The sequence below is a fragment of the Lissotriton helveticus genome, chromosome 11 (genome assembly GCF_964261635.1).
Source record: "Lissotriton helveticus chromosome 11, aLisHel1.1, whole genome shotgun sequence".
Taxonomy (NCBI): Eukaryota; Metazoa; Chordata; class Amphibia; order Caudata; family Salamandridae; genus Lissotriton; species Lissotriton helveticus.
Window position 1 is genome coordinate 987,891,268 of NC_136072.1, and position 22,506 is coordinate 987,913,773.

Consider the following 22,506-nt stretch of genomic DNA (forward strand, 5'->3'; position numbering starts at 1 on the left):
TTTGAACATAAGAGGTTAGTGTGTATATGCATTAACCCCCACCCACCATTATCTGAGTTAATCCCCACCCACTGTTTTTTTAGTTAATCCCTACTATCCCACCTGCCGTCGTGTGCATTAACCCGCTCCCTCCCATTGTTGTCAGCGGTAACCCTACCTGCCCACTGTTGTCTGCATCAACGCCCACATAACGTTTTGTACATTAACCCCGCCCACCTACCGTTGTGTGCGTTAATGCCTGCCCTACTGTGGTCTGTTAACCCCTGCCCATCCACCTTTGTCTGCGTTAACCCCTGCTTGTCTGTTAACGGCTGCCTGCTCACCCACCGTTGCCCTGTACCCCAACCGCCCTCCTGTGTTTGTCAAAATCAAAGGCTGTCATATAGTGCTTTTTTTGTTTTTAACCTTATTTCCAGCCTAGGATAGCTAAACATCTTTGCCAAAGCCAATAGGTCTCCCAGGCAAGACCTGTGATCTTTCTCAATGCATGTTTCATGCGCAGTTATCTCCAGGTACAATCTAGTGGAAATCGCACATGCAGTGTGTGGCAATGAGGATGTGTGTGTAAAGCAATGATGCTAACACCGTTTGGAAGTTAATACCCATTGCTTTGATTGCTCTTTTTTTAACTCTTGACTCGGCACTCAGAACGAGTAAGCCTTTGACATCTAGCATATTACCACACCACTTTTTCCTGTCCTAAATCCCGTTTCTTCTCATTAGTTCACCATCTCGAGATGGTGCCCGTCCAGTCCTCCAGCCATTTACAGTAATGTATCCTGTTTGCTAAGAGCGTAATTATAGGCAGCAGTAATATGCACATACTTATTGTTTTTAGTATTCTAGTTGCATGATTCATATCTTATCTTTACACTTCAGAGTTTGCATGGAAAAGATGCTAAATGAAGAGGAGATGCTCCTGACGACCTAAGTCTTTCTCTATCGTTTAACGTGTGGTCTTAAGAAAAAAAGAATGCATCACTTCCCCTTACTGAGGATTTAAGCCATGTCAATGTTGAAAAGTATTACAGGAAATTGAAACTGTTGTGAAATGGTGTGCAGCTGAAATAAGAGGACACCTGAGTGATATTGATGCAATAGAAGCGAAGACCACAAAATGACCATGCCAATTAACTGTTAACGTGTCACAAGTGTTAGGGTTACATCATGTTGGTGTGACTTTAGGTGAGCTCTGGTTACAAGACCGTTCAATAAGTGTTTTTTTGGCTGTTGGACAAATTTGACTGTTGGCATGGACTGTCCATTAAGTTTCACGCATCATTAGTACAAATACTTTTTTCTGCATATTGTTTGCACTGCTGAAAAAACCACAACTCTGTGAATCTGCATTAACAAACACTTAGAGAAAAGGCTCAAGTGCACGCAGCGCACGCCCATTAAGGACTAAGAGTTTAACAATCTTATATAAATGATGTATATATTTTTTTTACATTTTTATTCTTAATAACGAAGATTTTTATATAATAAATAACTTTTAAAACTGCTCATTCTTGTTGCGTTTTTTGAAAATCGCCGTCCTTTACCTCTTTGTATATCCTTCGCTCCAGTTTGCCTCTGCTTGCTTTGAAAAGTGGCTTTGTTTGTACTTTTGCTCTATGGTGTTAGTCTGCCAGTGTTTAGTGTGCAGTGCTGGGGGATGAATAATGCCTAAAGGTGGCTAGACAAGGTTTTACTGGTAGGAAACGTTAGCCAGGCACGTCGATCAAGTTGGGCTTTTAATTGATACTGTGATTTATTTGTGGTTGGCCTGGTAGTCCTTTAAATAATGTTTAATTGAAATTCTTCATGCAGAACACTTAACCTGAAAATAAAAGAAGTTTTGTATCGGGAGATAGTACAAATTGACATTTCAGTAGAACAAAACAAAATGTAGCTGAAGGAGCGCCTTGTCAATGCCCATCCTAAAAGTGTTTTAGATTTAAAATTAACGTAACTTGTCATTTAGGACTAAGCAAGTGATGTCATTTTCGGAAATCTGTGCTTGCACTCATTTATCCTAATATATTATTTACAAAGATGTATTTGTGTGCTCTCGTGCATTTGAAGCTTCTTGTAAAGGAAAACAAAGTTCCCTTGCTAAAATGTTTTTCAGCTTCAAACGCTACAGAGTGAAAATACGACCCTCAGGAAACAGGCCACAACCAATATTTATCAGGTCCAAACTGGTTCTGACTACCCAGATCCCTCCAATCACTCCTCTTTAAAGCATCGGCCAACCGCACGAGGTAGCAGACCCATGTCTATGTATGAGACTGGATCAGTTCCAAAACCTTTCCTCCCAATGGGAGAAGTCACATATCCAGAGGAGAGTTTAACTCGACTGCGTCCTTTTCCACCACACGTGAGTAAAATTGCTGCTGCTTCTGTGCTTTGTTCTGATTTTCTTTTGCAATTCATAATTTTCATTCAGTTACATTGCCCATTAATAAACGTCTTCTTAGCTCAGCGAACCGTAACATTCACTTTGTCAAGTTCTGAGGTCTGTGGCCTTGCTTTACTTTCATTAATTGTTAAATGTGCGTTTGGTCCCAACATCTGGCTAGGAGGATTTTTGCCCTCTATGTTTTTTTACATAGTCTGTTTACTGCGTGTGTGAAAAGCAACGTTTAACCACAAGTCTTTTCAAGTAAGTATACTTTACTGTTGAACCTTTCCTGAAGTTTCATCTCTATCCTTTGTATTTCAGGAGTTTTATTAAAAACAGAGTTGTTATGCTCTTTTCTCCAGGTGGTGATTTTTTTTAAGCCTGCTCTGCCAAGTTGTTCAAAGATCATGTAACGCGAGAATTGCCAAAGATAATAGGTCTGATCTTGGCAATGTATATTGTTGTAGTGCAGTGTTGTTGTGTTTTCTTGGTTTTTTTGTGGCTAGCATTTGCACCAAAAATCTAAAGATTGATATGAAAAAAAAATTGCCGGCCTGCACAAGGACGGCACATGCTTACAATAAAAAATAAGTAAAAATAAAAATATTCACTGTCATCATCTAGTCAAACTTTATCATTCAAAAATAGCAGTTAGATTTAGACTCAACATGTCTGCAATCTTATAACACTAAAACAATGACAAACTATACACATTACTATTCCAAGATAGCCACCAAGTAAACATAGCAACGGTCAGTCATCTTATATACTGCAACATATTTACAGAGACTTGTACCAGCAGATTCCTTACCTTTTGAATTATTTCTAGGCGTCAGACTGGATCCAGAACTTGTTTGTTGAGCTGTATCCCTGCGTGCCGGTAGGTGGCATCATTCGGCTCCATGTGGCGTTGTCTGTATCGGCTGCGTCGCAGCTTCAGGGGATTCTCTCCGACCAGATCTGAGGGAACTGCAAAAGATTTGCATTGGTGGTTAATGAACCGCAGTTAGGTGAGAAGCAGACCCCTCTCCCTTTCCCAACCAGATCTGACAGTAGCGACTGATGCATCACTCCTGGGATGGGGCGGCCATCTTAGAACGGTGGGGATCAAAGGCCTCTGAACTCATGCGGAATCCGGACTACTCATCAACCTGTTGGAGCTCTGAGCGATCTGACTGTCATTAAAAGACCTTTTACCCCATCACGGGAAGGCTGGTACAGGTGTTCACAGACAGTACCACCATCATGTGGTATTGCAACAAACGGGGCATTGTAGGGTCATAGTCCCTTTGTCAAGAGGCCCTGCGTCTCTGGATATGGCTGTAACGTCAAGACATATCCCTGGGGCTCAACAGCTGGCAGGCTCTCTGAAGACCAGGACGGGCAAACTCAGCCGAAGATGGCATCTCCTCCCGGAGGTGGTGCAAGGTCTCTTTTAGTAGTGTGGAGAGCCTTTGTTAGATGTGTTCACCATTGACGAGAACTCACAACCTCAGCAGTACTGTGCGCTGGAGTTTCCAAGGTGGCTCTCGCTCAGAGATGCTTTTCGTCTTGAGTGGAGCTCAGGCCTCCTGTATGCCTTTTCGCCCATACTCTCCTGACAGAGTTCTCAAGAAGATCAAGAACAACCAGGCCCAAGTCATTCTTGTGGCTCCGAACTGGGCATGGAGAATCTGGTATCCCGAGCTGTTGAGCATGGCCATCAGTCCTCCTATCAGGCTGCCTTTTCAGGGAGGATCTTTTGTTGCACCAGCAGGGGAGGGTCCTCCACCTGAACCTGTCCACTCTTTGCCTTTTTGCGTGGAGATTGGGTGTTGACAGCTGAAAGCTTTCAACCTTCCTCCTGAAGTCTGTAACTTTATCTTGGCAGCCAGATGTCCCTCCACTAAGACGGTGTACCCCTGCCGTTGGGGGAAATATGTGGCATGATGTACAAGAAGACCAATAATCCCCTTTCTGCCCCCACCCACTTTCTCAGGTTCCTTTCTTCAATCTTTATCTTGCCCAGCAGGTCTCTGCTCTGGGCACTCTCAAGAGCCATCTTTCTGCTATTTCAGCTTTTCTGTTCTTGCCTGACCTGCCATCCCTCTTCAAATCCCCTATTGTAAACAGATTGTTTAAAGGTTTGCAACAATTGTTCCCATCTTCTCCCTTCATTATGCCTCCGTGGGAACTCCATTTTGTCCCAACTTACCTTGTGTGTGCTCTTTTTGAACGCTTGCACAATTGTTGTCTCAGGCTCCTTACCATCAAGACGGCCTTTCTCATGGCTATCGCATCCGCTCAATGAGGCGCACTGCATTCAAAATAAATCCCTGCATGGCAAGTGAGCAGCCCTATAGAACTGTCTTTGGAGCTGCTCTTAAAAAGTGCAGTGAATGAAAGAAATGAACAAGACCTGAGAAGTAGGCTATGGAAAAAATAAACGATTGTCCAGCCAGGCCTGGCATAGAAGGGTATTCATTTCAAGGAAGATGGACATATATAATGATGCATCACATATGATCATGACATATTTCTCATTGCAATAAAGCCAGTGGCTGAAGTGAGCTGAGCCATTGTTCCATGCTGTATACCGACAAGGAAGGAAGAACATGTCTTTGATACTTAAAAGACCAATGGATGAAGAGCGGTGACCCTAAGCCCCATTATCTGTGTTTATTTAATTTATGACTTTTTTTAATTGTAAGAGTTGGGTGAAAGAGGTAACGCTACCTCTAGGCCGACTGAAAAACTACCACCAGTGAGTAAATGTGAAAGCTCTAAGAATATTTGACTCTTTTCCTATTAGTTGCTTCATTTGCCAATTAAAAAGCTCTTCCAGCTCTCAAATTATTGGGAAATCCTTAAGGAAAAGTATGTACCTCAACAATTGCTTCTTATGGTTTAAGGGTATTTAAAAGTGGACTGGAGGTTAGAAGGGAGGCTAAATAAAAGCTGTCTTCTAGTAGACCGCAATACACATAGCTTTACTTTAAACTCTCAGTTAATATTTCTATTCTCGTTTTAAATCTGACATTACGTGTACATTTCTGATGCCTCAGCCTCTTTCCACATATGCTCCTTTCTCTTCTCGGGGGGTTATTTGTCATGTGCTTTTCTCTCCTGCGCAAGTACTTGTCATGTGCAGTGCTAGCTATCTCCTAGGAAGAATGTCTGAAACAGTAAATGAAGAAAAATGTCTCGTTACTGGGAATTACAGCAGCTATAAGTTTAGAAAATAAGTGGCTATTTTGGAGTTATAATGTGCCACCATACTTTGAAACTTTTATTCGATTTTTTTGTTTTTCAAATATATATTGCTCTCCTGGCTTTGAGAAGTGCACAGTTTGTATGAATCTTAATTTCTTAGAACCCCCTCACACCCCAGCCCCCCTATTGACTTGGTTAAATTATAGACTTTTCCCCATTTATAAGCACTTTCGCCAGGAAGAGTTCTGGTGAGTTCTGCATAAGGCTGTGCTCACAGAGCATCGCTGCCAACTTGAAAAACACATTCTCTTTCTTGATGTGACCCAATTTTTAGCCAAGACATAAATAACAAAGTAGTTTGTTGAGGACAGAAACAGATTTTGTCATTCCATAATTTTCCCTGGGCTTGGGGAGCAGCAAACAGAAGGATCCTGGTACATGAAGGGAAAACCCAAACAGTGCTTTGTCCCTAGCAGCAAAAGCACAAGGACTGTTCACTGTACCTTGTCAGTCTTCTGTGGGAATCTTATAGCTTCTGATTGTATTTCCTGGATACATCAGTGAAAGGGTTAAGACACTATGTACAATCCTTCACAGGGCAACCGGTCTTTGGAGGGGCTTGCCTCTGCAAACACAGATTTTGAATCTCATGCACAGAGTACCCTAGAGTGTACATGCTGGACCTTTTGACCTTCTTTGGGAAGGAGCAAGAAATGCAGGTAATGCAAAGCAAGCTTATTCCATAGCTATACCTATGGATAGAACGGCTAGTCATCATTATTCCTTATGTCAACCTCCATGTGTTTCTCACTACCTTGACTCTGAAGCCTTCAGTTTGCCCTTCTCTGATATGCCAGTCTTTTAAAACCTGTACTGACCCTAACTTCACCTGTACTCATGGCCGTCACATAGACACGAACGGCGATAGCAGCCGTGGTCAAAATGTGACTAGGCACATCAGCTCCTCATTTCATCAGTGACTCCTAGAGTTGTAACCAGATGTTCATCAAGCTTGAAAAAGGTGTGCCTCTACCCTCATCAGCTGCATTTGCATAGTGCTTCCTGCAGCTGCCTTTTAATGTCATCAATGACTGGTTGAGAATGGCAATCAGGGAGGAGCAGACCAGGTGTGCAGCAAGATGCAGTTTCCTATTTGACTTCTCCAACCAGTGGCTTTTTTCCAGGTTCTCTATAGATTGTGCAGATTTCAATATATCTGTATGTGTAGATCTCACTTTACTTTTTCACAGTGAGACCACATATGTCTCTTAGCTGGGGCTAGTGACGACAAGGGTCTGTGGGGTAGGTGGATTGGTGCTTTCACAGACATGTTGCTGCTGTGCTTTGCTTGTATAAAATACCCACCTGAGTGCAGGAAACTTTCATTTTACTTGGCACTGGTGCAAGTGCTTCCAGGCTTGTGTGTAACTATGGCATGCCAGAACCTTAAAGGGGTTGTCGGTTCAACAAAAAAACACAGTCCTCTGTACAAGAAAACTAAATGGCATAAGAGGCCCAACAACTTGATTCCTTTCCCCCGCTAGACATGTTCCTTAATTTTCACATGTGGGCGTTGGTGAGGGGGTTGATGAGACCAGGTGTTATTGTACCTTTCTCCTGACTGCATTTCTTAAGAAACGCCCCCTTGGCTGCTGGATTACCCTCACTGCTATGGTAAGCACTTGGAGCTTGTCCCCATTCTCCCCACCAATGTCATTTGATGCACCTACCTCACCAGATAGCGCTAAGGTCTCTTATTAATAACATAGTGGCTGTCCATGACTACCTGTGGACACAATTAGAATGGCAGTTTTTAGTAAGCAGGACAAATAAATAGGCAAGTGTATTTGACCCGTATATCTCAAAGCGTTTTTTGATGGTCAGCAGTGTGAAAAGCCACAGAGAGAATTAAAAGGATTATAGCGCTCACACCACATTCATCCGGAGCAAGCCAGATGCTGTTGAGTGCAACGCTGACTGCCTTCTCTGTAGTGAGTGGGACTAAGCTCTATCCGTTGCGGCAGTCTTTTTCAAAACGGTCTAGAGCTGGTTTTGACAGACTTTGCCAAGTTCTTTTCAAGGAGGTAGAGCAAAGCCAAAGGACTGTACATTTTCAAGTGCGAGGTTCTCCTCTATGGGCCTCTTTAGAAGTGAGAATATTATGACCTCCTTAAGGGGCGGTGGAACAAAGCACTAACCAGAAAGCAATTGTTAATAGCAGAATACAGGGGATACTACTCAAGCCACCTTCCCCAACTCCATGAAAGATCCAGAACTGATGGTGTTTAGGCGTTTAGTGACCTCTTTTGTTATGAGAAGTTGAAATTGATCTAAACCGTAGGAGGAACTAGAAAAATATAATTGCAGGGCAATCCAGTTTGATAAAAGCATGAGGCGTAGAATTCCGAAGGTGCCAGAATTTGGAGCTGGAGGAAGGGGGTACAGCTCAGCGCACAATTCAGAAAGGATTATTCAACAATTTCATACTGATTGGGGTGCTCAATTGATATGCAGTCTCAAAGATTGCTGTGTTTGAATTGTGAAAGTTATAGATGTGTTTAAGGAAGTAAAAACAACATGCTTGGGAAATCCTATGGGTAGAGAGTTTGGAAGCATAGTGAATTTTTATGTTTTGTAGCTGTTATGGCACTCTTTTTACTCAAAGACGTGGTGTCTGCCATTACAGGGCAAAACTAGAGGGCAAAAGACTGACCCTTTTTAATTGTGGAATGCTACAAGTAAAACCTGGCATTAATAGTTGCCAGAAGCCAGACATTGGTTTAATAAATGAAGTAAGGCTAGGTAGTGGAGGGGTGGGGCCCAGGGTGGAGTAGGTGGTAGAAATGTTGGCGCAGAATTTGAAACAAGAGTTTAGACCAGGGAATAAAAGCTGTAGATTCAGGAGGGCAGTGTCTGGAGGGGACAGAAGGGCAATGAGCAGCAAAGACTGAGAAATAATCCATTCAGCAGAGGGGGAGAACCACACTGACAGAAACCAGTGTCAGAGGCCAGAAAAGATGCGATCCAGACAGTGACCTGCAATGTGTGTGGTGCTTGTTGACACAATGTGGTCATTGCAGTGACTGGCAAAAAACCTCCGGTTGGTCACACCAGTCTGTCCAAATGTTGAAGTCTCAAACAAGTAGACTATTTGAGGTAGGAACCACATAACCAGGAAATTATCAGGGACTTCCCCAAACAGCAGTAATGAGCCTGGAAGATGTATTCAGAGGAAGCAACAAATACTGCAAGTGAAAGTAGATTAAACAGGTAGGGCATCAAGTCGGCAGGGCATGCCAACAGTTTAAATGTGGAAACTTTAAGAGTCACCAACAGGGATTAATATCACCAGCAGTCTAAGCATGAAAATTCATAAGTTATAATAAACAAAGTGTTATAACTATTTTTGTCACCTTATATCTAACCCAAAAAAACATTATATATAACTGAAGTATTGTTTTAAAAACCAAAATTAATACAAAAAATGTGTTCGTGTGGCCTGCGTTACGCCCCTGGATCCAGCGAGCACCAAGAGCCTGGACTACTACACACACATACACACTCAAAGGAACTGTGATACAAGGGACGCCTGGTACGCAGCGGCTGATCTGTGGGCCTCCTGTAGAGTGAAATGTGCTGGCTTTCTGAACTGTCCCCGTGTGCAGGCCTCCCACGGAAAACTCTTTATTTAACAATATTCCCAAAAACAAAACCTCTTTTAATGCTCTGTCCTTTATTTTGTATAGTAGGCACCTTGTTGTATATTTGGATGGTTTTGGCATATCAATATAAAAAGTATAGCTGAAAAATAAAATAACGGTGGCAGCGTGGGCTTGTTAAGGGTATTAACATTCCTACAGATTAACAGAGCCTAAACACTTATGTCTGTTGCACCAATTTCGGGGAGGAGACAGTGGGAGGGAGAGATGGGTAGAGTGAATGGTTTGGGCGAGGAGCCAGTGAAGGGAGATACATTTTAACGATAAGAAACAATACACAGACTGTTTACTGTAGAGCCATCTGTTGTAAGTGTGGGAGGGGTGGTGGGTCTGCCTCCTGTCACAGTGGCCGTACTGGTGTGCTTCCTGTCTGGGCAGCACAGGGGCACAAATGTTGCTGCTGATGGTTTAAAACCGAACAAATAGTGTAGTACAGGGTAATAATGTCAATGCCAAAGTTGCAAGCGATAATAAAAATGAATAATATTATCATACCATTACTACAGCTTGTGGCTCAGGAGTTTGTCCCTCGGCCCTGGTGGAGAGGACGTGCCTTATAAAGAAAGCTGCAAGGTCCAGCGCCTTGGTGCTTCTGTCGGGGCGCTTTATAATCCATCTTATGGCGGTGGAGTCTGTCCCTCGGCTGGGGTGGAGGGGACGCGCCTTGTAAAAAAAGCTACAAGGTCCAGTGAGTTCACAAATGCTAACATCGGAAACCTGGGCATCTGTATGTGAAATGTATTTATTAAACAGAAAACGAGAGAACCACATGGGTGTGATGGAGGGGGCACGTGCAGTGGGGTGAAGGAAACACGCACCACAGCTGTGCAGTGGGGTGAAATGAAGCTTGCACTACAGCTGTGCAATAAGGTGAAAGGAAGCAGGCTCCACAGCTGTGCACTGGGGTGAAAGGAGGCACACACCACATACCTGCACTGTGCGGTGTTGTGAAAGGAAGCACTCTCTACTTCTGTGCATTGGGGTGAAAGGAAGCACTCGCCACAGCTGTGTACTGTGCAATGGTGGAAAGGAAGCCCGTACCACAGCTGTGCATTGTGCAGAGATGTCAAAGGTAGCACACACCACAGCTGCGCAGAGATGTGAAAGGAAGTCTGCACCACAGTGATGAACAAACGCGAATGTTATAAGGTGCAGTCCATTTTGAAGCTGTATACTGTGCAATGGGAGGAAAGGAAGCACGCACCACAGCTGTGTACTGTGCAGAGATGTGAAAGGTAGCACACACCACAGCTGCGCAGAGGCATTATTTAGCAGTGCACCGACAGTCACCCATTCAAATTAAACCCCCAGCAAGGGCCTGTGTTACGCCCCTGGATCAAGTGAGCACCAAAAGCAATGTGGGAAAAGGAAACACGCACCACAGCTGTGCACTATGCAGAGATGTCAAAGGTAGCACGCACCACAGCTGCGCAGAGGTGTAAAAGGAAGCACACACCACGGTGATGAAAAAACGCTAATGTTAAAAGGTGCAGTCAGTTTTTAAGATGGTACTGAAAAAGAGGCGACTAAAGAGGCCAGCTGCACAGTACAGCAAATGTCTTGAAAATAACATACTAAAACAAATATAACGGTGCAGGAAGGGAGTGCTGGCACAGATGAAATGTGAGTGCTGGAAAAAGAAGCGCGCACTCTTATGGTGGTGGGGTCTGTCCCTTGGCCGGGGTGGAGGGGACGTGCCTTGTAAGAAAAGCAGCAAGGTCTTGAAATGAAACATGATCTACAAAAGATGGTATGCTGCGCGCCGCTGCTCGCTCCCGACAGCTAAACGCTGTGGGAGTAAACATTTTCAGAAAAGGTGGGACATGCACCCGCCTTTGGCCAATTTTGTGCTTTCATTTTTGAAAGCCACACGCAAAGGCCAGTAGCATGTGTGGAAAATCGAACACCACATGCACATGTTCGCAGAAAGTCTGAAGTGATTCCAAGAGGCTTTCTAGGGCAGCGCATGCTAAGCTCGACCTAAAAAGTGGATTGAAGGTGTAGTAAAGGAGACAAAACTGATGCCCAAAAAGTATCCTTCCAGATCTCTTACAGATTTACTTAGTAAGAAATGCAATTAAATAAGTGTTTTAAAGATAAGAATTGAGTGCCTTTAGTTCAAATACAGAATTAAAATGAAAGACAAGATGGTGCGGCCAAGATCCAAACAGTAGTAGGCAAACAAAAAGGTATAACGTAAACAGAATGGGCAGATCTTAGAACATGAGGAGTCATGCCAAAGTAATGTAGTAAAATTTAGAATGGATAAAAGAAACCGAAACTGGCACCCTGAAACAGCCTTCTGGATTTAGAATTACTTCTGTACCTGGAATACTGGCAAATAAATAAGCAGGTAAAAGATAAATATAAAACGTAAAGCTGTAGAGATTCTATGAATTAGGATTAACAGAAGTAACAATGAAAGTAACTTTATTTTTCTGTAGGTCCTTATTTACTGAATCAATTGATTTCCCATTTCTGTCCTACCATCTTCCCAGACTTGTTCTGAAACCTTCCCTTCAGCCCAAGGTGTATATATGGTAAAAGTAAAAAACAATTATAAATATATATAATCTACTAAAGGAATATAGCTATATATAGACTATGTCAATCTGCCCCCAAACACATTGCTAAATTACAGATCCTACTGTATACAAACAATTGCTTTGCAGAAACTAAAGTTTGCATCCTGATTATGGCCATATTTCCTAAAAGGCGTTCTTTGCATTTACAGGATATTCATTAAAAAGGGACAAAGAGGACCCCATAACTATCAACTCAAGAGAATAAATGCACAGAATTCTCAGTGATTACTAAGTACTTGGTTGAAAATGGGATTGTTAATTACATAATCTATTCAAAATACCTTTTGTATGCGTACTTTTTTTAAAACAATCCAAACTCTGATGACCCCTTCTTTTTATAAACTGGGATTTAATTTGGGAATCATGTCATAGAAATTCATTTTAATAAATGTGAGCAAATCGTTTTAAATCAATACAAACAAATAGAGTTGATACAATCTAGAATCCATACCTGCTGAGTTCTAGCCGCTGATGAATGATCCCACCCACACAGCTGTTCAAGCACTGAACTCAGACCTTGAAGTAATAAAAGTTATTATAGTAACTTTTCTGATGGATACTTATAACTGTAGATTTCTCAACTTTTAATTCTTCCAATCAATCAATCAATCAATGACATTTATATAGCGCGCTACATACCCGTAGGGTCTCAAGGCGCTGGGGGAGGGGGGGTGCCGCTACTGCTCGAACAGCCAGGTCTTCAGCTTCTTCCTGAAGGAGAGGTGGTCTCGGGTCAGGCGCAGGTCGGACGGGAGGGAGTTCCAGGTCTTGGCGGCCAGGTAGGAGAAGGACCTTCCTCCTGTAGTCGCTCTTCGGATGCGGGGGTCGGCGGCGAGGGCGTGGTTGGCTGATCGGAGGTGGCGTTTGGGAGCGTAGAAGTTGATCCGGTTGTTGAGGTAGCTCGGGCCTTGGTCGTGTAGGGCTTTGTGTGCGTGGGTGAGGAGGCGGAAGGTGATTCTTTTGTTGACGGGTAGCCAGTGAAGGTCTCTCAGGTGCCCGGAGATGTGGCTGGTTCGTGGGATGTCGAGGATGAGTCTGGCTGAGGCGTTCTGGATCTGCTGGAGTCTCTTCTGGAGCTTGGCGGTGGTACCGGCGTAGAGGGCGTTGCCGTAGTCCAGTCGGCTGGTGACGAGGGCCTGGGTGACGGTCTTCCTGGTCTCGGTGGGGATCCACCAGAAGATCTTCCGTAGCATGCGTAGGATGTTGAAGCAAGCCGAGGAGACGTTGTTGACTTGTCTGGTCATGGAGAGGGAGGAGTCCAGGATGAAGCCCAGGTTGCGTGCATGGTCTGTCGGTTTGGGTGCGGTGCCCAGGGCGGGAGGCCACCAGGAGTCGTCCCAGGCGGAGGGTGAAGAGCCCAGGATGAGGACCTCCGTCTTGTCAGAGTTCAGTTTCAGGCGGCTGGTCGTCATCCACTCGGCTACTTCTTTCATCCCTTCGTGCAGGTTGGCTCTGGCGGCGGCAGGGTCGTTGGTCAGGGAGAGGATCAGCTGGGTGTCGTCGGCGTAGGAGATTATGCTGAGGTTGTGTTGGCGTGCGATGGCCGCGAGGGGGCTCATGTAGACGTTGAAGAGGGTGGGGCTCAGCGAGGATCCTTGGGGGACGCCGCAGATGACTTCGGAGGCCTCTGACTTGTACGGTGGTAGGCGGACTCTCTGTGTTCTTCCAGCGAGGAAGGAGATGATCCATTCCAGTGCCTTCTCCTGGATTCCGACGTTCCTGAGGCGTTGCACTAGGGTGCGGTGGCAGACAGTGTCGAATGCTGCGGAGAGGTCTAGGAGGATGAGGGCCGCTGTTTCTCCGTTGTCCATCAGGGCTCGGATGTCGTCGGTGGTGGCGAGGAGGGCGGTCTCGGTGCTGTGATTGGCTCGGAAGCCGGACTGTGAGGGGTCGAGGGATCCATTCGTCTCGAGGAAGGCGGTCATCTGCTTGTTGACGGTCTTCTCGATGACTTTGGCGGGAAACGGGAGGAGCGAGATGGGGCGGTAGTTCTTGAGTTCGGTGGGGTCCGCTATTGGTTTCTTTAGTAGAGCGCTGAGTTCGGCGTGCTTCCAGCTCTCGGGGAAGGTGGCGGTGTCGAAGGATGTGTTGATGATGTCTCGCAGGTGGGGTGCGATGACGGCGTCGGCCTTGTTGAAGACGTGGTGAGGGCAGGGGTCGGTCGGTGATCCGGAGTGGATGGAGTTCATCGTGCGGATGGTGTCTTCGGTGCTGATCGGGGTCCAGGCGAGAAGGGTGGTGGTGGGGGGTGGTTGATCGGTCTTGGTGTGCGTTGTTTGGGTGTTGAAGCTGTTGTGTATGTCCTTGATCTTTGTGGAAGTATGAAGCGAGGGAGTTGCAGAGGTCTTGCGATGGGGTGATGTCGTTGTTTCCTGCGCTGGGGTTGGACAGCTCTTTCACGATGTTGAAGAGTTCCTTGTAGTTGTGTGCGTTGTTGTCCAGCCGGTCCTTGAATGCAGTTTTCTTGGCGGCGCGGATCAGCTGGTGGTGCTTCCGGGTGGCCAGCTTGAAGCTGGTCCTGTTGTCTGGTGTAGGATCCCTTTTCCAGACTTTCTCGAGGGCTCGGCAGTTGTTCTTGGAGCTCCTGAGTTCGTCGGTGAACCACGGGGCTTTCTTGCTGCCGGGTCTGCTGGGCGGGGTCCTCATCGGGGCGAGCTCGTCCGCGCAGATGCTGATCCACTTCTTGAGGTTGTCGGCGGCCTGGCTGGGGTTCGCTGAGCTGGCAGGAGGGTGCTGGCTCAGGGAGGTGGCGAGCTGGTCTGCTGTGATCTTGTTCCAGCTTCTGCGGGCTGCCTGTTGCTGGTGGTGGTGGGTCGTTGTTCTCTTGAAGGTGAAGTGGACGCAGCTGTGGTCCGTCCATTGCAGCTCTGTGGCGTGGCAGAAGTCGATGTCTGTGCTGGAGGTGAAGACTGCGTCGAGTGTGTGTCCGGCGAGGCGGGTGGGGGTGGACACCAGCTGCTTGAGTCCAAGATTGGCGAGGTTGTCGAGCAGGGTGCTGGTGTTGCGGTCGTTGTTGTTCTCCAGGTGGAAGTTGAGGTCCCCCAGGAGGATGTAGTCGGCGGAGGGGAGGGCATGCGGGCTGACTAAGTCGGCGATGTCCTCGCAGAATTGTGTGCGTGGTCCCGGGGGTCGGTAGATCAGGGTGCCTCTGAGGGTGGTCTTCGGGTCGGTGTGGATCTGGAAATGCAGGTGTTCGGCGGTGGTCAGGGTGTTGTCGGTGCTGGTCGTGAGACGGATGGTGTTCCTGTGGATGATGGCGATGCCTCCTCCCATCTGGTTGGCGTTGCGGTCCCTGCGGACGATCTTGTAGCCCTCTGGGATGGCGATGGCGATGTCGGGAGCTGAAGAGGCGTTCATCCAGGTCTCCGTGAGGAAGGCAACGTCAGGTGCTGTGGCGTCTAGGAGGTTCCAGAGTTCGACGGCGTGCCTGTGGACGGAGCGGGTGTTGAGCAGGATGCACTTGAGGTGGGTGCTGCTGGAGGTCGGCTTTGCGGGTGCTGGAGTGAGGCAGGTCCGGATGCTGGTAAATTTGCAGGCGTGGCAGCAGAAAGGTCCGTGGGTGCGTCGTGGTGTGGCTTGGTGGCAATCTGGGAGTCGGCCGGTGTTGAGAGCGATGAGGGAGGCGGCGGAGTACGTCAGGCGGGTCGGTCGGGGTCTTCGTGGGCCAGGGGTCCTGGCACTGGGCGCGGTCCAGGCGCGGACGGGCGCAGACGGGCTTACCTTTGGCGCGCCTTCGGCGCACAATCGGCGCGCCCGCTGCGCGTCAACGCTGCGCGTTCGCACTGTCGCCATTTAAGGCCAAGTGCGCGGGTGGGCGGAGCAGCTGGGAGGCGGGAGCGGGGAGGGTACAGAAGAGAAAGGGGCGGGGCAAATGGCGGTGGCGGGAAGCGGGGAGGGAGCGCGGCGAGGAAGGCGGGAAAAGAGGAAGGAATCGAGAGTAAATACAGGCACAAATGACTGTGAAAACAGAACCTGAACAATAAATACAAGCACAAATGACGGTAAAAACAAAAACCTGAAAAATAAATACAAGCACAAATGACGGTCAAAACAGATGAGAATGACAAAAACACAAGGGGAGAAGCAGGGCGGCCGCGAGGCCGGCGGCGAGGCAGCTAGGCACAGCGAGGGGGCACACGCAGCAGCTGGTGGCCGTGCGGCGCGGGGGTGTCCCACAAGTGCTAGACTGTAGCTGAAATCTTTTCAAAGCAACTGCTCAAGTGTGTCTAAGGATGGCGCTGTTGGCTTTCTGGTGACCCCTTGCCATCCCAGGCACACTGCATGCTGACAACAGTTCTGTTCTGTTTGCTCCTGTCAACGCTAATCTGGAGCTCCACTCCCAACTTTTTATTGGTGCTCACCAACTCCCAAAACATGTTTCTAGAACGTATGCTGGGAAAATGTCTCTGCGAAGACCACAGGCTTCAGACCTTGCCATGACTTAATGAAGCAGATATCCATTACTGACCAACATGATATCGGCCTATGGTATCTTGGTTCTAGGCACAGCTCTATGCCTTATGAATACCGGTCATTTATACACCCAAAGGCCATCAGGGAGCGTGAGGTGAAGCTGTACATTGCTGAACATGAGAAATTGAGCCGCTAGTGCTAAAAGTGACATTCTCGCTTCATGTCCCATTCCGAGGGTAAGTTGAATAGTAAGTGGAAAGGCCAGTCTTCTCACCACCGCAAGAAATCCAATCTTCTTTGTCCTACTAGTCCTTATCTGGTGCAAAGTCATACAGTTGGCACTTAAAGGACACAGTTTCTCTTCCATTGTCTGACTCCAAACCCATTCCAAAGCAGTTCCTGGTATGCCGGTGTTCCCTGGGTTGTCAAAAGTTCCTGACAGATATAGAGGTCTTAAAGGAGGCCTGGTTGTTGCGCTTTAGATGAAAGCCAGCTCTCTATGTAGTGCCTTTGGGCGCGATGGAGCTACAGGAACTCTCAGCCAGACCGCTATGGACGGTGCCCACGCCAGTGCTGACTGATTCCACTGGACCTCCATCAAGCCCTGTACTGACATTAGCCCATTCCTTCACTCCTGAGCCGAGGCATTGTTATTTCCGGCCGCCCTTAAACAATCAATTGCTCATTGATGAATTCGGCAAACAAGACTTTCTCTGGCGGTTTGGAATGGAGATCCCCAAATGCTCTCTGCCTTCTAGTATAATACATGCACCTTCAGTGGTTCCCTTTGCCCCATTCAATGCGCACTTTAGGCAAGGAGGCATGGTCTCTGGATTGGGACGGTCATGTGGGAGAGGTGGAGATCAAGGGCCTTTGATCCGTGTAGGAGATGGGGCTCTACATCAGCCTGCTTGAGTTTTGCACCATTTGGTTAGTTTTTAAAACCTTACTTTTGTCAATCAGAGGGAAGTCTGTTCAGGCACTGACAAATAACATGACCTCCATGTGGTACTACAACAAGAAGGGCTATATGAGGTTGTGTGTCTTTTACCAGTAGACACTGTGGCTCGAAGTAGTTGGAATCAGAGTAGTTCCCTAATTCAGTCAACCATTTGGTGGATTCTTTGATTGTTCAGCAGATTTCATCAAGCAGACCACGAATGGCGTCTTCACTCTGATGCGATTCCAGGCCTCATCGTACGATATGGCATGCCCTGTCTAGATCTTTTTGCCACCGCAGTGTGTTAAGACTACTTTCTTTAGGAGTTTCTGCCAAGAGGTTCCGTTGGAAACTCCTTCAGCCTGAAGTGGGACTCTTGTCTCCTGTATGGTATCCCACACTTTCCTCTACAGCCGTGAGTAGAAATTCACACTAGACTGTACTCTACTCATTTTCACAGCCCTAAATTAGGCCAGATGAGTGTAGAGCCCTTATCTCCTGAGCATTTGACGTCTAGTTCTGCTGCCTTTTTGAAAGGGCCTCCTGTCTCAGCAACAGGCAGGTTCCTCCAACCGAATCCCCAAAGCATACACCTCCATGTGTTGATCCTGAGCTGCGTTTACTGAGCATGTTTGATTTTCCCACTGAAGTAATGGATGTTATTCTTATGGCTGGACTTCCATCCACCAAATATATTAAATCTGGATTTGGGTGAAGTTTGTGGCCCGGTGTGGAGACTGTCAAGCTCACCCTTTCCAGTTAAAACTGGCTGTTTTATTGGGTTGTTTTTGTCTCTTCCCTAGTAAAGTTTTGCGTTGGACACTGTTAAAGTTTACTTGTCGGTCCTTTTAGCGTTTCTGCATTTGTCCAAAGACCATTAGTTATTTAGGTGAAGTGTTGTGATGTGTGTGGTTTTTTTTTTAAAGGGACTTACTTACATGTTTCCTTCTGCACCCTTTTGTATACCTTAATGGGTATCTTGGGCTTCATGTTTCTGATATGCATGCCATTTAAGTTTACACACAGTTGCTACCTAAGAGCGCTTACAATTAAGATTGTATTCCTGATTGTGATTACTTTTGTGCTCTTTATCAGTGAGCTACAGGGGCTTTCATAGCAAATTCTGTATACCACCTTATTTCCAGCCAAGATGGTACAGTGAACATACACCTCCTTCCTGCCACAGGTGGTGTCATCCCTCCATGTCCGACAGTCCATCACTCTACCTGCCTTCTTTGTTTCACCTCACCCCTCTAAGGAGGAGGAGTGAATTAGCTGATTGGCCCTAAAGATAGCTCTTAGCTTCTAAACCAGGAGTACAAATGAGCACTGGGTTTAATGACTTTTTTTATGCTCAGAAGGGTAAAACAATTCAGAAGCAACTCTTATTTAGGTGGATCATCCTAGGTATTAAAACATACAGTGCTCTAGATAAAAGGGAGCCTCCCAAAGGCCTTTGAACCCATGCCATGTTTTTGCATGAAAGCCAAGGTAGTCACTGTGGTGTTGGCAAGAGCTGTACCAGTGTTGGACATCGTTTTGGCTGCCATATGGGCTGGTTTCACAGCATCACCCGACATTTCTGTCTTGACAACCATGTCTGCAGGAAGTGCCATTTCGTCCTATTTGTCCTGCAGGATTTCCTGTTATAAATCAATCCATCAGACCCTCCACCTTTTTAGCAGGCACCCCCTTGATATTTCTTCCAAAGGTGAGGAGTCAGTGACTCCTTTACTCCTTCCTTCCTCCTCATTCTTTGAGTGGACTTTTAGGGTTCTGAAAAGGTCTCCATTTGCATTTCACACTCTCTCTTGCTGCAATCTTTCACAGTCTGTATGTGCCTCAGTGTGTGGAATAGTTCCAAGAGGGCTGATATCGGCATACCATGGTCGCACATGTATATAGCTCGATGTGGTCACTTCCTGGTACGTCACCAGGTCACTTTGGAGTCAATTGTGCCTCCTATCTGCCTGCAGGAGCAATTGCTTTGAAAATGTTCTAAGTCCTCTCCAGCATCTCTGGAATGTTCACTAGCTGATGAATCTGCTGTTAGAGTAGCCACCAGTTATAGTGTTACTGAAGGTAATTAACTTGTTCATTTTGTACATAATGTTGCTTTATCCATTTGGTACGATTGTTGATAAAAAAATGTTTCCAAACACTTGCAGCAACATGATATGCATGTTAAATGGTCCTGCAGAAGTGCTTTATGTTTGCTGTCCTGAAGCATAAAGTTATCACCCCTTAAGAAGAAACTAACTGCTGGAAATACCCACCCATTCTAGAGTGGTTGTAGGATAATGGGTGCTGAAGCACAAGTTTAACTTTTCTTGTGGAATGGCCTTATCCACTAAGCAAACATTTGTTTTCGACCTTTTCCCTATTTAGCATCATCAAGTGGTGGCTACCTGCTTTACTTGGTCTTACAGGACTGCCAGTCCTATGCCAACCTGCATCTTATCTCAAACCGAACGTTTCCCAAAGTCTTAAAACACTGCAGGTTGTGTGGAACAGCAAACCTAGTGTTCGTATCTGAAAGAGGAATGACAATTACTTTATTAAGTCTTTGAGAGAATCTCCTCATCTCTGCAATCTACATCATGGTAGACTGCTACATACTGCTCACTTTGTTGAGAGATTAGCTGGGAATCTGAGACATTCCCTGTTTGAATCAAGTCATTATACCTTGACACAACTGCCAGAACATAATTGTATCAGTGATACTTTCCCTGTAGCTGCCTATGCAGCACCAAGTTGTCAGTCCAGTCTTGTCTATTTATTTCTTTTATCTTACAACATTGCAGTCTAAGACATTTTTTGCTTTCAACATTCTGGGCTAAGGAAATCAAGACATAAAAAGTAACTTTTTCTAGAACCACACGCCTTCCCGTAGGTGTCAGATGACTACAAGCTATTTGGCAACTGTCTGGCTATAAAATGTCAGGTGGCGTGCCTCATCCATATCAGAGGAAGTTTAATTGCACCAAAAGCAATTCTTTATATTATTTTTAACACATAGACATCCATCTGTGTGTATGCTGAAAATGGGCACTTAGTCAAAATCACAGATTGCCAGGATGTGATTCAATAATGGATGTAGAATGTAAAAGTGTGGGACTTGTAAAGCGCACGGCTGCCCGTAAGCGTCCCGGCGCTGAAGACCGCCGGGGAACCCGTCCTGGCTTTCCCTGTGAGATGGTCCCTTCTGGGTATCTCCAAGGTGAAACCAGGCATCCCCGGCGTCTGTGGGGGACCGTTGTGGAGATGAGGCAAGCTAATGCCCAGAGTTGCCGAGTGTGATCCCTGGTTAGAGTAGGCCCCGAGGTGAGAATTGTCGAGTCCGCTGACCCTGGTCCACGAACAACCTTTTACCTTAGCAGCTCCACAATCCAGGTACTCGTCTTGTTCTACTCTTTTGAAAATGCATACTGGCCATGAACTGAAAGCAAGAAACGCATCCCTCGCAAAACAGCATCAGTTTGGCCTTTGATGTAAAAGAACATCGGATACACACCAGTAAAAATAAAAAGCATCACATCAGTCATATTGAAGTAGAGTTAAGTATGGATGAAAAGGAGAAGACCCACCTGTGCTTTCTAAACTAGAACAACTACACCACATTTCACTATCTTAAAAGGCAACAGATCTTTAAAACATCATAATATTTATTTGGCCAAGTGAAGAGTCCTGCACCAGCTGTATTTCGAAAAGAGCAACTAAAATAAATGGAACTATTGTACACGGAACAACATTTTTAAAAGACCTATAATGGTTCAAGCTATCCTCAGCAGAAGACAACTAAGTGAAAAGGAAGGAAAACTTGTGCATGGACTCACTGTCACAAACCTATAACATATATTCGGACTAAGCGAAAAACAACATATTCACAAAAATTAACATTGAAATGAAAGGAAAAAAGGATTTTTAAAGCGCTCTACTACCCTAAGGTGTCTAGGCGCTGACATTGAGGGAACCCCAGAACTGAACCAGCTTTAAATGCTTCTACCAGCGTTCGATTGAAATTATATCCAGACACAAACTGATTGTATATTCTAGTCTGAAAAGGGAAGATGCAAAGGTGTAATCACATCCGTTATGCCCCAACAAAGAGGGGCAAGAATAACGGGTCTATCCTTCAGGCTTCATATTAGTAATATGCTCTGGCTTGCAGAAACTCCTTGCTCTTGATGTGGAAAACAGGGAGGAACATTTATCATATGTTTGTGTGAAAGCAAAGCTATGGTGTACGAGCTGCACAGTAAACCATTTATAGTTGATGATACTTCTCCAAAGACATTGCTGTCTGTATCACTGCCTGGACCTATCATGGGTTAAGGATCTATGTAGAAGTAAAATGGTGCAGATCAAATGATGTCTCACACTTGCTGAGGTAACGTTTTCACTCAACAAAAGTTGAGGTTCTCAAATTGGGTAAGAGCGTGCCACTCGTTGTGAAATCCTGTTTACTAAAATATCTGTTGATAATTTGAGCTATTATTTTCCTATTGGTTGCCTCTGTGTCAGCAGAGTGAACATTAATGTGAATAGCAGTAGGACAAAGTGGACCTTTGTCCACAGCCTGGCCATTTATGCTCTCCATCAAGTTCTTATCCAGCCATAAAACAGAAGATGATAAGGGCATAATTAATGGGATACATCAGGCCTATTTTACCCATCACAGGGCTTGCCGCCCATTCCTATACTTACTTTGCTGTGGTCCACTCCAGCTGTAACACTGCGCAATATTTGATTGTTTGTCCTTTAGTATGATGTTCAGATGGTGGAAACTCTAGAGGTGTTGGGATAAGCCACAGAGAGAAATTGCTGTGAGCAGAAGGAATGGTCCAAGAGATTGAAGGGTGAAAACACCCTATGTAAAAATAAGTAACAAAAACAAATAAGCCTAAACCAAATATAGGTGGCGCCATTAGGCTCTGCGTGGCATCGTTGGCATTGTCCACGCCAGAAGGGACGTGCCTGGTGCCTATATAGCTGCCACACCAGTGCTGACATCCGTTCTTTTCTTCCTACCCCAGTCAGCGCAGGTCCGGAGAAGAGCTACCCCTTAGTTATTATTTGTCTTAACAATTGTTGACCGTTGTCGGTCTTTTTGAGGTTCTTTTTCTCCTGTATGGCAGGGATGTTCTCAAGGAAGGCCTGCTTCAAGCAATATAGCACCTATCACCAATCGATGTCTGTGATAGACCGACACCTTGTGTGCCTCCGGTGCCTCGAGCGCGACCATGATACAAAGGCCTGTGTTGTTTGCCG

The 22,506-nt window shown here is 45.8% G+C and overlaps 1 protein-coding gene across 4 annotated transcripts in view; it reads left to right on the forward strand.

The window, feature by feature from the left end:
- GIT2 (GIT ArfGAP 2) overlaps window positions 1-22,506 on the forward strand; it is a 692,535-nt gene that overhangs the window by 378,896 nt on the left and 291,133 nt on the right. For 2 of the 4 annotated variants that reach the window (XM_078667341.1, XM_078667342.1), the window contains exon 15: window positions 2,114-2,362. The exons of 1 other annotated variant lie outside the window; for it this stretch is intronic. In XM_078667341.1, the coding sequence (XP_078523467.1) occupies window positions 2,114-2,362 (249 nt within the window). Of the gene's footprint in view, window positions 1-879; window positions 1,504-2,113; window positions 2,363-22,506 lie in introns of those variants that run through there. One more of the 4 variants, XM_078667344.1, reaches the window with a different exon arrangement.